A 14,312-nucleotide genomic window follows, 5' to 3' on the forward strand; every position below is an offset into this window, starting at 1 on the left:
TAAACTAACATTTAAACTTTTTTCAAAAGTAAGCGTCCAAACCCCAAAGCTGTGCTTTGGAGCTGTTCGCAGTTAGTAACTGCGAACAGGTCAAAAAAGACAAAATAGCTGTTCGCAGTTAGTAACTGCGAACAGCTATTTTGTCTTTTTGCTGTTCGCAGTCTAACTGCGAACAACTATTTTGTGTTTTTTGAATTGTTCGCAGTTACCAACTGCGAACAGCTAGTTTGTCTTATATGTTGTTCGCAGTTAATAACTGCGAACAGCTCCAAAGCACAGCTTTAGGGTTTGGACGCTTACTTTTGAAAATAGTTTAATTGTTAGTTTATTTAATTATTTTTTTTTTCACTCAAGAATTTCAAAAATTCGCAATTTGCATCTTTAGCCCAATTTGAGAAATTCCGAGCCCGATACCTTTCTAACCCAAGAGTTCAAAACACTCGGTTTTGGTTTCCCGCTAAACCGTTCTCTGCCCTTTTCAAACTTCTTTCCCTTTTCTCCATTCCTTTTCCGGAACTTTACTGATTACCGTTTATTTGCTCACTTTTGATTTGAATATAGTTAGAGAGAGAGAGAGAGAGGGGAGGGGGAGCGGTAGTGAAGTAACCGAGTTGCATCTCGTGACTCGCCAAATCGCTTCTCTTTGCTTCAAATTTCTCATTTGTCGCTGAAACTTAGGGTTTCCAGAAACCGAGCAAAATTTACTTGTTAAAAATGGGGAAAGAGATGGCATCAGATGGCGATTCGACTACCACAGAGTCAACTAACAAAGGTTTTGGAACTCCCAGACTCTTTATTAAGGAAATGGTGATGAGAAATTTCAAATCTTATGCTGGTGAACAACGTGTTGGTCCTTTTCACAAGGTCAGGGTTTTTCTGATTTAATTAGGTCCAATTTTTCAAATTAAACTTCAGTTAGTTCAAAATTTGCTGTTTCCGCAGAGTTTTTCAGCTGTTGTAGGTCCAAATGGAAGTGGCAAGAGTAATGTTATTGATGCTATGCTCTTTGTGTTCGGAAAGAGAGCAAAACAGGTAATTCATTTAAAATTTTTATCTTTATGCTTATTCTTTTAAACATGATTTCTTAATTTCTTATAAATTTCGAAAAATCTCAAGTATAAGCTAAAATTAAGTTGTGTATTTTGTCAAAAAAATCTATTTTAGCCTATATACTAGTATAAGGAGTTGGCTGAATGCTGGATTTGCAGATGAGACTCAACAAAGTTTCCGAGCTCATTCATAACTCCACGAATCATCAAAATGTAGACAGTGCTGCCGTGTCAGTCCATTTTCAAGAGATTATTGATCTGGTAATTGCAACTTTTGCTGTGATCGAGAGTATAACATATCATGATGCTACAACCATCAGCTTATGCCCATGGTTGTAGCCACATGATATGTTATATAATAAAAGTTTGTTAATTTTGTCGAATTGTATTTTTTAATAACTGAAAGGTAGTGTTTTTGCTTTTGTACTGGATAGGAGGACGGAGAATATGAAGTTGCTCCCGGCAGTGAGTTTATTATTACTAGGGTTGCATTTCGGGACAACTCTTCCAAGTATTACATTAACAATAAAGCTAGTAACTTCACTGAAGTTACCTCAAAATTGAAGGCCAAAGGAGTGGATTTGGATAATAATCGTTTTTTGATCCTTCAGGTTAATTATATATCGTCCAATAAATATATCTTTTGTATTTTTTTTATTTATGTGTATTTGAATGGCAAAGTTACTCATGTTGGATGGCTTTTGTTGGGGTTATTTAATTAGGGTGAGGTTGAACAAATTTCTTTGATGAAGCCCAAATCCCAAGGACCTCATGATGAAGGTTTTCTTGAATACCTTGAGGATATAATAGGGACTGACAAATACGTGGAGAAGATTGAGGAAGCTTTTAAGCAGTGAGTTTTTCTGTTCTGCCATTGCTGTTGCAACATTGTAGTTTTATTCTGCGTATTGATAGTGTTTTTAATCTTTGTGACAATCTCTTTATCTTTTTTGTGTGTTGTGACTCAATAAATCTCCTTCGATATTTTAGTTGATGAAAACTTATGTTGATGTATGGAGATGGAAGTAGGTGCATGGAGTTGTGCTGTTAATGGCTTGTCGCAAGGAAATTTCTGGTACATACGCATATATGTTGAGGTCTTTTAAGATGAAGGTCGGATGTGCATAAGGGAAGCTTGGACAAGCCAAGCTACTGTCTCTGGTCTGTCATTTTGCTCGAACCCCTGGCCGAGCACTATGCACAGGCAAGCTTTATATTAATTGAGCATCTCACTGCCTCCGGCCTTGTCGTATGCTCGGACAAGATGGCTCCTTGCTTAGGAAAGAAGATGCTCATTCCTCTAGTCTAGCTTCTACTTGGCTTGTGTCTTAGTGCACGGACAAGCACTTTTGTTGCTTGTTCAAGCACACATTCCCCTGTTCACAATTTTGGAGTACAAGCCTGTTCAATCACACACACACACACCCACACACACACACACACACACATATATATATATACACACACCATAAGTTTGTCATTTCAACCATTATGAGAAGTGTTTATTGAGTAGAGTACTTGAGTTGCACAAGCTTAGGGTTTAGTGAAAAGTAGCACACTTTCTTGTTCTTGAGTGGTGCTCAAATTAGTGTGAGATTTCACCCACTGTAATCTTGTTAACACACATCAATAATCTATTGTATTGGTTAATTATAAAGTCTTTGGGTGATATCCCACCTCCCAATATATTCTGTCTTATTTTAATACCTCAATTTCTCTATATTTTTGTCTATGTATCTTAACTTTAGATTTTCTGTAACAATTACATAAGAAAAACAATCTTATTGAGACCCTCGATGTTGTTACCTACATGGAGGAACTCAATAGATCTTTGCAATTACCCATATCATTTTCTAAGAAGTCGCACCACTTTATGGCTGTATGTTTATATAGTAATCTTAGTTTTGAGCTGCTTTTGCATGATGCTGCCCTCCATTTTTACAGACCAAGTTATGATTTTTTCCCTTCTATAGGTTAGAAACTTTAAACGAGAAGAGGTCTGGAGTTGTGCAGATGGTTAAGTTGTCAGAGAAAGAAAGGGACAGCTTAGAGGTATATACATTTCTATGATTCATAATAACGTAGTAGAGGAGAAAAAATACAGTCTTTCAATGGATCTGCATTCTGCTGACTAACAGGATGTGAAGAATGAAGCAGAGGCTTATATGCTGAAGGAACTATCACTGCTGAAATGGCAAGAGAAAGCTACAAAACTTGCCGCTGAAGAGAACAATGCAAAAATGGAAGAACTACAAAACAACTTATTAAGCCTGGAAGACAGTATGAAGTCTAAAAGGTGATCCAGGTCATGTTATTAGTAAACTTTAACTATAACTAGTGTTTTGATTGCTAAGGTTCTCTTTGCTTCTATAGAGAAGAGATTCAGGGAAATAGAACTACTTTGAAGGATCTTGAAAGTTCACACAATAAGAATCTTAAGCGACAAGAGGTCTGTTGCATTTGATTCTGAACTCTACTACTGCATAAACTTCTGCTCATTGTAGATTTAAAATTGAGTAGAAGTTAAGCAACTCTTGTGTGCTTCATTAATTGTGCGTTTTACATGTTGGAAAATTCAGGAACTTGAAAATGATCTTAGAGCTTGTAAAGAGGAGTTTAAGGAGTTTGAGAGGCAAGATGTTAAATATCGTGAAGACTTTAAGCACATGAAGCAAAAGATCAAGAAGCTTGAAGATAAAATTGAGAAGGTACGACTGAAATTATTGACAAAACATACTAGCCTTTGCTTGCTTCTAATTAGTGGTGTAAAAATAGGACTCATCAAAGATCAATGACTTCACAAAGGAGTGTGAGAATGCCACACAATCAATTCCAAAATTGGAGGGAGATATTCCTGTAATGCAGAAGCGCCTAGTGGAAGAGGAGAAAGTTTTAGAAGAAATAAAGGAAAAATCTAGAGGTGGCTTTTCAATCTATTAAAACTTGTGGTTTGTTAATTCCAGTTTCTTACTATTTAAATGTATGGATGAGTTATCTTTGCTTCATAGCAACTAGCAACATATCTCAGGGAAATTAGTTTTTTTTTTTTTTTTTTTTTTTATATTTTTTATTTAATAAAAGTTAAAAAAACAGTCTAGGTAAGTGCCATTAAGTTTTGACCAACAAGCTCATATCAACATCACTTGACCATCTAATAGACAGATCACCTTCTCGTTGTCAACTTTGATGATTGTGTAAAAGACTTGATTATGTGCTGAAATTGTCATGGTAGTAAACAATTGAAGAATGCAAAGAATTAGCTGTAGAATCGAAAAATGTATTGTGTTTTGATTGTCATCCAAAGTGTTACAATGGAAGAAAGTAAAACAAGCATTTGGGAGACTTGCAGTTTCCCAAGAATTAGCATAAGACTTATTTAATCTGTGTTTATAATATTCTCAACTCGTTTTTCTACTTTTTTTCGAAAGTTGATTTTTATTCCAAAAAAGGCAAGAAAGTACAAGGCAACATCCGAAGAAGAGAGCCAATAACACAAAACCACATACCTCAGGGAAATGCCGCCCTGGCAGGAGATCCAAACAGCAACCTGAACTTGCCACAGAGGAGCATCAACTGCAACTGCACTCAACTGGACCTTAATATCATATTCTCCAACCTTGTTTCTCTACTTGTCCATTCTTATACATACTAGTTTTCCCTTCGCTAAGATTAAGTAACTAGTATTAAAAATTTAAAATAGACCATTACTACTATATTACAAAATGTATTAGCATTTGTTTCTGGACTTTATTTGGTTGAACTTGAACTTTGTTTTTGTCTATTTATGTGGTTTTTATACTATCTTTATTTTTCTAGTTTTTTGTTTTTCAAACTTGTAAGTTTTTTGTGAATCCTGAATTAATGTAGGTGAAACTGAGATATACCGTTCTGACTTGGCCAATGTTCGTGCTGAGTTGGAACCTTGGGAGAGCCAACTCATGGATCATAAGGGAAAACTTGAAGTTGCATCTACAGAGCAAAAACTTTTAAGTGAAAAGGTAATGCTAGAAACATATTATGACTTCAGTAATCACTTATAATATGTAATAAAGTATTTGATAGTGCGTTTTCCTCTTAAATTGTTGAATTGTAATGTTAATTAGTATCATTGATGCTGTTTCTTAATGGCTGTAAACAATTAACATTTATTGAACATTACTTATGGTGCCCAACATTCGTGTTTGAATAAGTTCTCGAAGCTCTATCAAAAAGAGTTACTAAAGGTCTGAATAATTTTAGTACAGTATATTCATGCATGCTAATGTTCCTTTTTATATGGTAGTCAATTGCGACACGTAATTGTGGAAGTCGTATAATTGTGTAGCTTATGTTTATAAGTTGTATTGGACCTATTGGTAGAATATGATTGATATGAAAATTAATCTGCAATGGTGATATTCAAAGCCTTGTTTGCTTAGGCTCCAAGATCGCTATCATGTTAGGACTTGTTGTGTATTAAAGAAAACTTCTATTGCAATATTGTTTATTTACATCATCTCTACATAATTTGTTTCTTTGGAAATGGCGATGGAATCGTCTCTTAAAGAAGTTGATTTCTTATGTCACAAACAATTGACTCTAATGGAGTAATGGGTTTAAACTTTCGAGTCTTTTACAAGTTAGGACTAAAATTCTGTTTAGTTTCTTGTTTTACTGTGTGTAACGAGTTCAACTACATGCCTTCTATCTTTGTGGGTTGAAACATTATTGTCCACCTGTTCAGCATGAAGGAGCACGTAAAGCTTTTGAGAATGCACAAAAGCAACTGGAAGACATGAGTGAAATGATAAGATCAAAAAGTATTGACATCACGAACATTCAAAGTGACTTGCAAAAAAAAAAGTTAGAGGCCGCTAAAGCCCGTCAAGTGGAGCAAGTAAGCACCAATCTTCTTGAGTTTATCAGATATTCTTGATTTTTTGTCGTACTTTACACGTAATGGTACAACATTGTCAATAGGAGGATTGACTTTTTGGAATTGGACAGGAATGCATTACTGAACAAGAATCTCTTGTGCCTCTTGAACAAGTTGCGAGGCAAAAGGTTGCTGAGCTCGTATCTGTTATGGAATCTGAGAGGAACCAAGGATCTGTTCTGAAAGAGATTTTGCGGGCCAAGGAAGCAAATCAAATCAAGGGAATTCATGGGCGAATGGGCGATTTGGGTGCTATTGATGGTGAGTCATTATAAGAAAAAGTTCTGGAAATGTTCATCTGGTTTTTGTTACAATTTCCAATTTGGTTGTTCTAAATACTTCCTCAAGTTCATCAGCATGGAAGGAGTAGTTGCTAGGCTTTCCTGGAATCTCTTGGATAAATGTACAAATTTTACCTCCTTACGACCCCTCACTTTTTGGGATAAATGTGCACATTACCTCCATGTGGGCTTGCATATTGTAGTGCTTCTCTAATTCATAGACATAGTTGGATAAAGTTTCATTTGTTTGGTTTTGTGCAAAAGACTTGTAGCAATCAAACAATGGAGAAGTGTTTTTGTTTTTTTCACCATAACACCAGCTTTAGGGTGCCAACAAATACAGGAGTTTTGCTGTTCAATCCTGTAATTTTTTGTGTACTGTAAATAGTGTAACATTTTGGTCCATTCTTTGCACCATGTTCCTCCATCAAGGACATTTTTCCACTATCTAATGCTGCTATATTATTACTTATGCAGCTAAATATGATGTTGCAATATCAACAGCATGCCCTGGACTTGATTATATTCTTGTTGAGACCGCTGAAGCAGCACAACAATGTGTAGACTTGCTACGTGCCAAAAACCTTGGTGTTGCAACTTTCATGATACTGGTATAGCTCTAATATGTTTTTTTAATTGACTAAGAACTTGAGCTCTTCAGACCATATAAAAACCAAAGATTACTAGCTCTGAAACATCCTCATTGATGTTTATTTCTTAAATCATGGACTATGTAAATCATTTAAAATGTGCGCTGAGGTTTCTACAAGAAACTAGTAAAATATGTTTATTTTTACTTAATGGTAAAAGCTTGATATTTGTATATATTTATATATCGTGATTATGTCTAAAACGTTATTGCTTGTGAATGTCATTGAGATGTTAAAAGCATAGTGCAAAATGTTGATGTTGAATGCTTATCTGGTTGCAGTGGCTGTCAAGACCTATGTTGTGATTGCTATGTGGTGATGCCATTGATGTTTTGCACTATGTTGGAATATGATCTATTAATTGTATATTTGTTTTATCCTTGGTCGTTCCTGATGAGCAAGTATGAAAATCCTTGCTATGGGATACCAATTGTAGGTATTTGACTGATTACGGCTGTGATCTTGCATAGATGTCGTCACAGTTTTGATTTGAATGCCTGAAAAGGACAGTGTCCTACTTGAAACGTCGCTTCTTGGCACAGCTACTTGATACACTTTCATTGTTCGGACATATGTTTTTTGAAATCCTTTACATGATGTTAAGAGGTCTAGACCTATAATCTAGTGTTTATCAAGGTGAGGTTTTATGTGCACTGTGTTTTGAGTTATTGCTGTCCAACGCCCTATCTGATCTATTTTTGTTAATCTGATATGCTGAGGCGACTTGACATTAGCCTGCATTTTTAGGAAATTATAACAACCGATATGCAGATATCTTGTTGGGCCTATCTTTGAGGTTTTTGAGGAGATGTTCTTCATGATTTTGTCGTCTCGGATCAGAGGTGTATGACCAATTGCTTCAGGTGGTTGTCTGTCCACAGAACTAGCTCTTGAATTGTGAATGAAATGGATATTGTAGTGAGAAGACCTAACTGTAATGGCCCCGATATTATCAGCTCTATAGAATAGGATAACTACCCTGTTTCTTCTTTGATTTCTCTTTGGTGAATTATGTGTCAGTGATATGCCATTCAGTTTCTACAAGCAGCACTGTTTGGATATAGTTGTCCATGTCTTGTGCAGGATAGTTGACAGTTATACATAGCATTTCAGTCAAACTCAGAATTTTGCTCTCTCTAAATGCAGGAAAAACAAGAGAGACACAGTGATCAGTTAAAGAGAAAAGTAGTTCCCCCAGAAGGGGTTCCTAGGCTTTTTGACTTGATTAAAGTCAAAGATAACCGATTAAAACTCGCATTCTACGAGTTAATGAGGAACACTGTTGTGGCAAAGGACCTTGAGCAGGTACTACAAGATTTGTTGCTTGTTATTTATGCATCTTTCTATAAGCCTACTTTTGCTTCAAAACATTGATAGTGGAAAATTAAAAGAAAAAGTCAGTAGTTTGAAGTAGAAAGATGATCGAAGAAAGGAAAAATTGAAAGTAAATACTGGAAAACAGAAGACAAAGAACAAAAGACAAAGGAATATAAGAAAAAGATGATAAAGAATCTTGAAAAATAAAAAAAATATCCACAAGAAAGAACAAGATAGAAGAGAAAAACTGAAAGAATGCTACCTAATGGTGTAAAGGCACTAGGATAAAATTTTGCTTTCTTTTAAAGACTCCATGCAAATCCTTATTTTTTTTCTTTGCTTCATCTCTCTTCAAAAACAAGTGAAGATCCTTTTTCTTTTGTTTTCTCTTTTCAAATAGGACAACTCTTTTGTCTAATTGTTGTATGGCATTAAAAAAATTTGTCCCTAAATGAAATCAAAATCACAAGACATAAAAAAGCGCAAAAGGCGCGTAAAACAATGCACCTTTCATATTTAGCCGAGCTTAGACTAAGCGAAACGATTTTTCTAGAACCTATGTTGGAGGCGCGTTTTTAAAAACTATGATTGCACTTTAGATGGAAATGTTCCGCTTTATTGTGTTGATCGTACAACAAGGACATGAAGGAATAAATCCTAATACTCTATGTTTTGAACTAATAGCTTTTAGATTGACTATACAACAATGCGATTTTAGCATGACTCTTGATAATAAACGTCACTCACAACTTCACATAAATAAGAATGTACGTGATTTATTGAAATATTTTATTGTAGTTCATCATAATGAGAAATCAAAAAATTATAATTGCCACTTGAGAATATGTAATTTCTTATCGTAACTCTAGGCGTCCGACGCATTATTCTAGGATCATCTAACCATTTTTGTTTGGTTGGTATAATTTTTATTATAAAAGTCTTGAGCTGACCTGGTTTAGTTGGAAAGTCTATTATTATAGTCTTGTATTCCTTAGTCAACTGTGCATTAATGTTTCATATGCTCATGATTGATTAGTGGAAGTCTCCAAGATAACTACAGGACAAAGGATTAACTACTAAATCAATATTATCTTACTATCATATACAACAAGTTCATTAGAATTGAGATTCTACTTTGAATTGGCGAGGCCACGTAGAATTGAATCATTGGATTGGACTGTAGAATCGGATGATCCAACAAAATAGCAAATATTTAATAAAAATATAAAATAATATATATTTAAATCAATGTTGAATTATAAGATAACAATTGGTATTACAAATTCATTAACATTTATACATAAGTAATTACTCTCTTTGTATATTTTTTGTTCTCGTTTATTTTTTGCACAGTTTTCAAAGTAATTTTTGAGCCTAAATATCTTTAAATACGCATCATCAAAAATTATAAAAAATATATAGTAATAAAGTATACATTAAGATGAATCTAACAAGATCACACATTGATATATTTTATGCTTACATATGTTTTTAATTATCTTTTTGTTATATAATGCATACATATTGTAACTGAAAAAGAAATAAAAAAATAAAAGAAATAAAAAGAGCAAAAGAATAATTTGTAGAATTGGCAGATCCTGAGCAATTCTATGATTCTAACTGATCTTGCCCCGACTCTGACGGATTCTGAGGATTCTATGTTTGCTTCGATTCTATGGCTGATTTGGATCCTTTGGGCATTTTAGGATCGTATGATCATATGATCCCACGATCCTAATCGCGATTCTAATAACTTTGCTTTATAGAGAAACACACTCTTTTGAGAGATTGTCAAGAAATGTATTCTTGTCACTTAATTATTTGTGTGACTTCTTGTGGTGTGTCGTTTAACTTTCTTTTTGTAGGCGTCTCGTATAGCATATGGTCAGAACAAAGATTTCAGACGAGTGGTTACATTGGAAGGTGCTCTATTTGAAAAATCTGGGACTATGAGTGGTGGTGGAGGTAAACCACGTGGAGGAAAAATGGGAACGTCTATTCGTGCTGACACTGTTTCTAGGGAAGCTGTCGCTGATGCAGAAAAGGAACTTTCGACATTGGTTGATAAATTAAATGCAATCCGGAGAAGAATGGCTGATTCTATCCAGAGTTACCAGTCTTTGGACAAAGCTATCCAACACTTGGAATTGGAATTAGCAAAATCTCAAAAAGAGGTAAATACTGAGTCCAAGATGTATAAGATCTATTTTGAAAACAGGATTTATGTTGACGTGTCATGATATGCGTTTTACATTTTACTCAACAGATTGATAGTCTGAACACAGAAAGGGATTATCTTAAGAAGCAACTTAACTCTCTAAAGTCTGCGGCACAACCAAGGAAGGAAGAGGTCGCCAGGCTTGCGGAACTCCAGAAGATAATATTTACAGAAGAGAAGGAGATTGCCCAGCTTACACATGGTTCTCAGAAATTGAAGGATAAGGTACACGAGTTGCAATTGTTCTGTAGTCTTTCAGCTTGTTTAACCATTTTAGTTACTGTGTTTTAGTTTACACTAGACTTATCTCTGAATATATTCAAAAACATGCTTGAGTTTTCTAGGCAGCCGAGCTTCAGCTTAAGATAGAGAATGCTGGAGGTGAAAGACTAAGAAGCCAGAAGGCAAAAGTTGACAAGATTCAGTCTGTAAGCGTCTCATATGTCTAATTCGTGTTCTGAAATGGAATCCCAAATGAGAGAATGTCACTGATGTTTATGTTGTATCGTCAGGATATTGACAAATGCGGGACAGACATTAACCGGCACAAAGTTCAAATAGAAACTGGTGAAAAAATGATTAAAAAGTTGCTTAAAGGGATTGAAGATTCGAAGAAGGAAAAGGAATTGCTTCAACAAGAGAAGGAGAAGATGAATTCAACATTCAAAGTAATAGAACAGAAGGCTTTTGCTGTGCAAGAGAATTACAAAAAGACACAGCAGGTTTCTCTCGGTCAACGTTGATAATGAGATTTCATGTCAGTAAGAATACGATATGACTGATTTTCATTACTAATGTGCAATATAATTCAGCTAATTGATGAACACAAAGAAGTTTTGGATAAAGCAAAATCTGACTATGAGAGCTTGAAGAGAAAGATGGATGAAATGCGGGCAATTGAGGTAGTACATTCTTTTTCATTGTTTTTTATTGATTATTTGTTTAGTATCTTCTAGTTGTTAGTGACATTGATAGCTGGTGTAACAGGTTGATGCTGATTTCAAACTCAAAGACATGAAGAAAATTTACAAAGAGATGGAAGTGAAGGGGAGGGTATACAGCAAAAAGCTTGATGATTTGCAAAATGCTAGCATGAAACATTTGGAGCAGTATGACATGCCTTACTGAATTCATTTATAGATTTTTCAAATATATATATATATATATATATATATATATATATACATCTTAATATACAGTGTCATGTTTTCAGAATTGCAAAAGATTCTGTGGACCAGGAAAAGCTTCAGGCAACCTTGGCAGATGAGAGTCTTACCCTGGATTGTGACCTCAAGAGGGCCATGGAGATGGTAGCTTTGCTGGAAGCACAACTGAGAGAACTGAATCCCAATCTTGATTCAATCTCCGAGTACGTATCTTGATTGGCTTAAATATTGATTTGTGGTGCTGCAGAAGATTACTAATATACTTAACATTTCAGATATCGTAAAAAGGTTGCATCATACAATGAACGGGTCGATGAACTTCATGAAGTTACCCAAGAGCGTGATGACATAAAGAAGCAGTATGATGAATGGAGAAAGAAAAGGCTAGTATGATATTTCCTAGTTTATTCCATGTTTATCTATGTTTCGTACTCCACATTGACCTTGTTTACAAACGATTTCAGGTTAGACGAGTTCATGGCTGGATTTAATACCATATCTCTAAAATTGAAGGAAATGTATCAGGTGCGTAAATGATTGTTAAATGCTCTGTCCTCCATATGTTAATTTTTCTTACACTTGTAGAATTGTTAGTGAAAGGCATTAATGTATTAGACTTCTTTCAAAGACGATGTATAGTATTGTATGTTTGTTTCCCTAGCTATAATATTGCTTGACTGTTGTCTTTTTCTGTCCTTTGACCTCTTAGTGCCCTCAACCCCTTGCCCTTACCGTTTCCTTTCTTTTTAGTTCTTTGTTCTCTTTTGTAGTGGTCCTTCTGTCTATAGGCCTTCAAGTTGTCTTGCTCGTGTTTTTCGTGTCTCTTTATCTTTCTCGAGTCGGGGGACTCCTTTGGCCATGCTCTCCTTCATGGGTATGAGTTGCCGCCGTCCTTCCCTCCCCAGCCTTAGCTTTCTAAGAGCGGAATATACTGGGTTGGATGATGATGATGATGATGTTGTCTTTTTGTGTATGCTATTTGTCCTAATCTTTAAAGCATACCTATTGTAACACCTCTGTGTTTACTGCTGTGGAAGTTTGCCATACAACTCACCTACTAGATGAAAGGTTGCCCACCTTCTCGGCAGTTTGTCATATCTTAGTTCAGTTTTCGTTGTTCACCTCCGGTTTTCTCATTCCCTTTACAGCATATTCAGGCTACTTTGTTGTGTTCCTGATTTTGTGCTTGTGGTAATGTAGATGATTACACTTGGTGGAGATGCAGAGCTAGAATTGGTGGATTCTTTGGATCCGTTCTCTGAAGGAGTTGTTTTCAGTGTGAGACCGCCGAAAAAGAGCTGGAAAAATATTGCAAATCTTTCAGGTGGTGAAAAGGTAATCAATTCATCTCCAAGATCTTTTGTTGTTGCTGTGTATATTCTGAGATATGGGTCTCAAATCTCAACCGTGGCTATATTTCTGAACCAGACTCTCAGCTCTTTGGCGCTTGTTTTTGCGCTTCATCACTATAAACCAACTCCACTCTATGTGATGGATGAGATTGATGCTGCACTTGGTACTTTCTGAAATCATATTGTTATGTTTTTGGGTATGAACTATTCTTGTTTTTCATGTTTACCATTCTATTTTTGGACAGATTTCAAGAATGTATCAATCGTGGGGCATTACGTAAAGGATCAAACCAAAAATGCGCAATTTGTTATTATAAGGTGGATGCCCTGTAATTTCTGAAGCTATTCATTGTTTGCTGTGATCTTGACAATAATTTTCTTTGCTTTGTTTCCTGCAGCCTTAGAAACAACATGTTTGAGTTGGCTGACAGGCTTGTTGGTATTTATAAGACTGATAATTGCACGAAAAGCATAACCATCAATCCTGGTAGTTTTGTGGTTAGTCAAGAGGCTGCTTGAGTAGGGATTGAACCAGAACTTGCTTCTTCAAATCAATGATTATTTCTTTGCTTTAGTTCAGAAACTCGATGAATTATTGAGTTCCGCTTACATGTGTCATGTAAATTGGTATACATATTCTTGTAAATTGTAATTTGTAAGTTATATTTTGAATACTTTAATGAATGGCTATTGTCTATTTAGGGCTGCTAACTAGGGGTGAAAGTTTGGTTTTTGGTTTGGATTCGATACAAATTCAAATCAAATCGAATAAAGTTTTGTTTTGATATTTTTAGTCTAAATCCAAATCATAATATTTATAATCCAAATTGAACAGAACTGAATTTTAAAATATCAATTCAAATTAAACCGAATAGATCGAATTGACCGATTTGTATGTTTTGTACCAAAAATCAAATTTGTATGTATTGTTTCAAACTTATTCTTTTTAAAGTTTCTAAATAGATATTAATAATTTTATGCTTTTTAATTTGAACAAGTAAAAAACTTTTAACAAAAATCTAAAAATAAAGACAAAAATTCAAACAAATTAAATGGAAGATATAACATGCCTTTAACATTTCGTTTTTTTTAGTTTTTTGGTTTTGTTGGACTCTAGATCGAGTCCAAACTGAATGCCGAATTATAATTAAAATTCAATCTAAACCAAACCAAATTTAAAATATAGTCAAACCAAATTACTTATTCAATTTGATTTGGTTCAGTGTTCGATTTTTCACCAAATTACTTACACCCCTACTGCTAACTGCTGAGCATGAAAACAACACTAGTTTATTTGTTCAAGTAATGATTCGCTGTGAGTGTGATTACTTAATTAATTTGCTACATGTTTATTAGGAATATTT

At 34.9% G+C, this 14,312-nt stretch overlaps 1 protein-coding gene across 1 annotated transcript; it reads left to right on the forward strand.

Annotated features, from left to right (window-relative positions):
- Positions 1–480: 480 nt before the first annotated feature.
- Positions 481–13,656, forward strand: LOC130801859 (structural maintenance of chromosomes protein 4-like). Its single transcript, XM_057665780.1, has 28 exons — positions 481–864; positions 943–1,032; positions 1,209–1,310; positions 1,484–1,660; positions 1,772–1,902; positions 3,023–3,101; positions 3,188–3,345; positions 3,423–3,498; positions 3,629–3,757; positions 3,825–3,969; positions 4,917–5,047; positions 5,773–5,925; positions 6,036–6,225; positions 6,723–6,856; positions 8,042–8,200; positions 10,078–10,386; positions 10,479–10,655; positions 10,775–10,858; positions 10,943–11,152; positions 11,243–11,332; positions 11,418–11,539; positions 11,644–11,799; positions 11,872–11,979; positions 12,061–12,121; positions 12,797–12,931; positions 13,025–13,112; positions 13,194–13,266; positions 13,347–13,656. The coding sequence occupies exons 1-28, from the start codon at positions 715–717 to the stop codon at positions 13,465–13,467; spliced, it is 3,738 nt and encodes a 1,245-aa protein (XP_057521763.1). The 5' UTR covers positions 481–714; the 3' UTR covers positions 13,468–13,656.
- Positions 13,657–14,312: the final 656 nt, after the last annotated feature.

Source organism: Amaranthus tricolor, chromosome 15, assembly GCF_026212465.1.
Source record: "Amaranthus tricolor cultivar Red isolate AtriRed21 chromosome 15, ASM2621246v1, whole genome shotgun sequence".
Classification (NCBI taxonomy): Eukaryota; Viridiplantae; Streptophyta; class Magnoliopsida; order Caryophyllales; family Amaranthaceae; genus Amaranthus; species Amaranthus tricolor.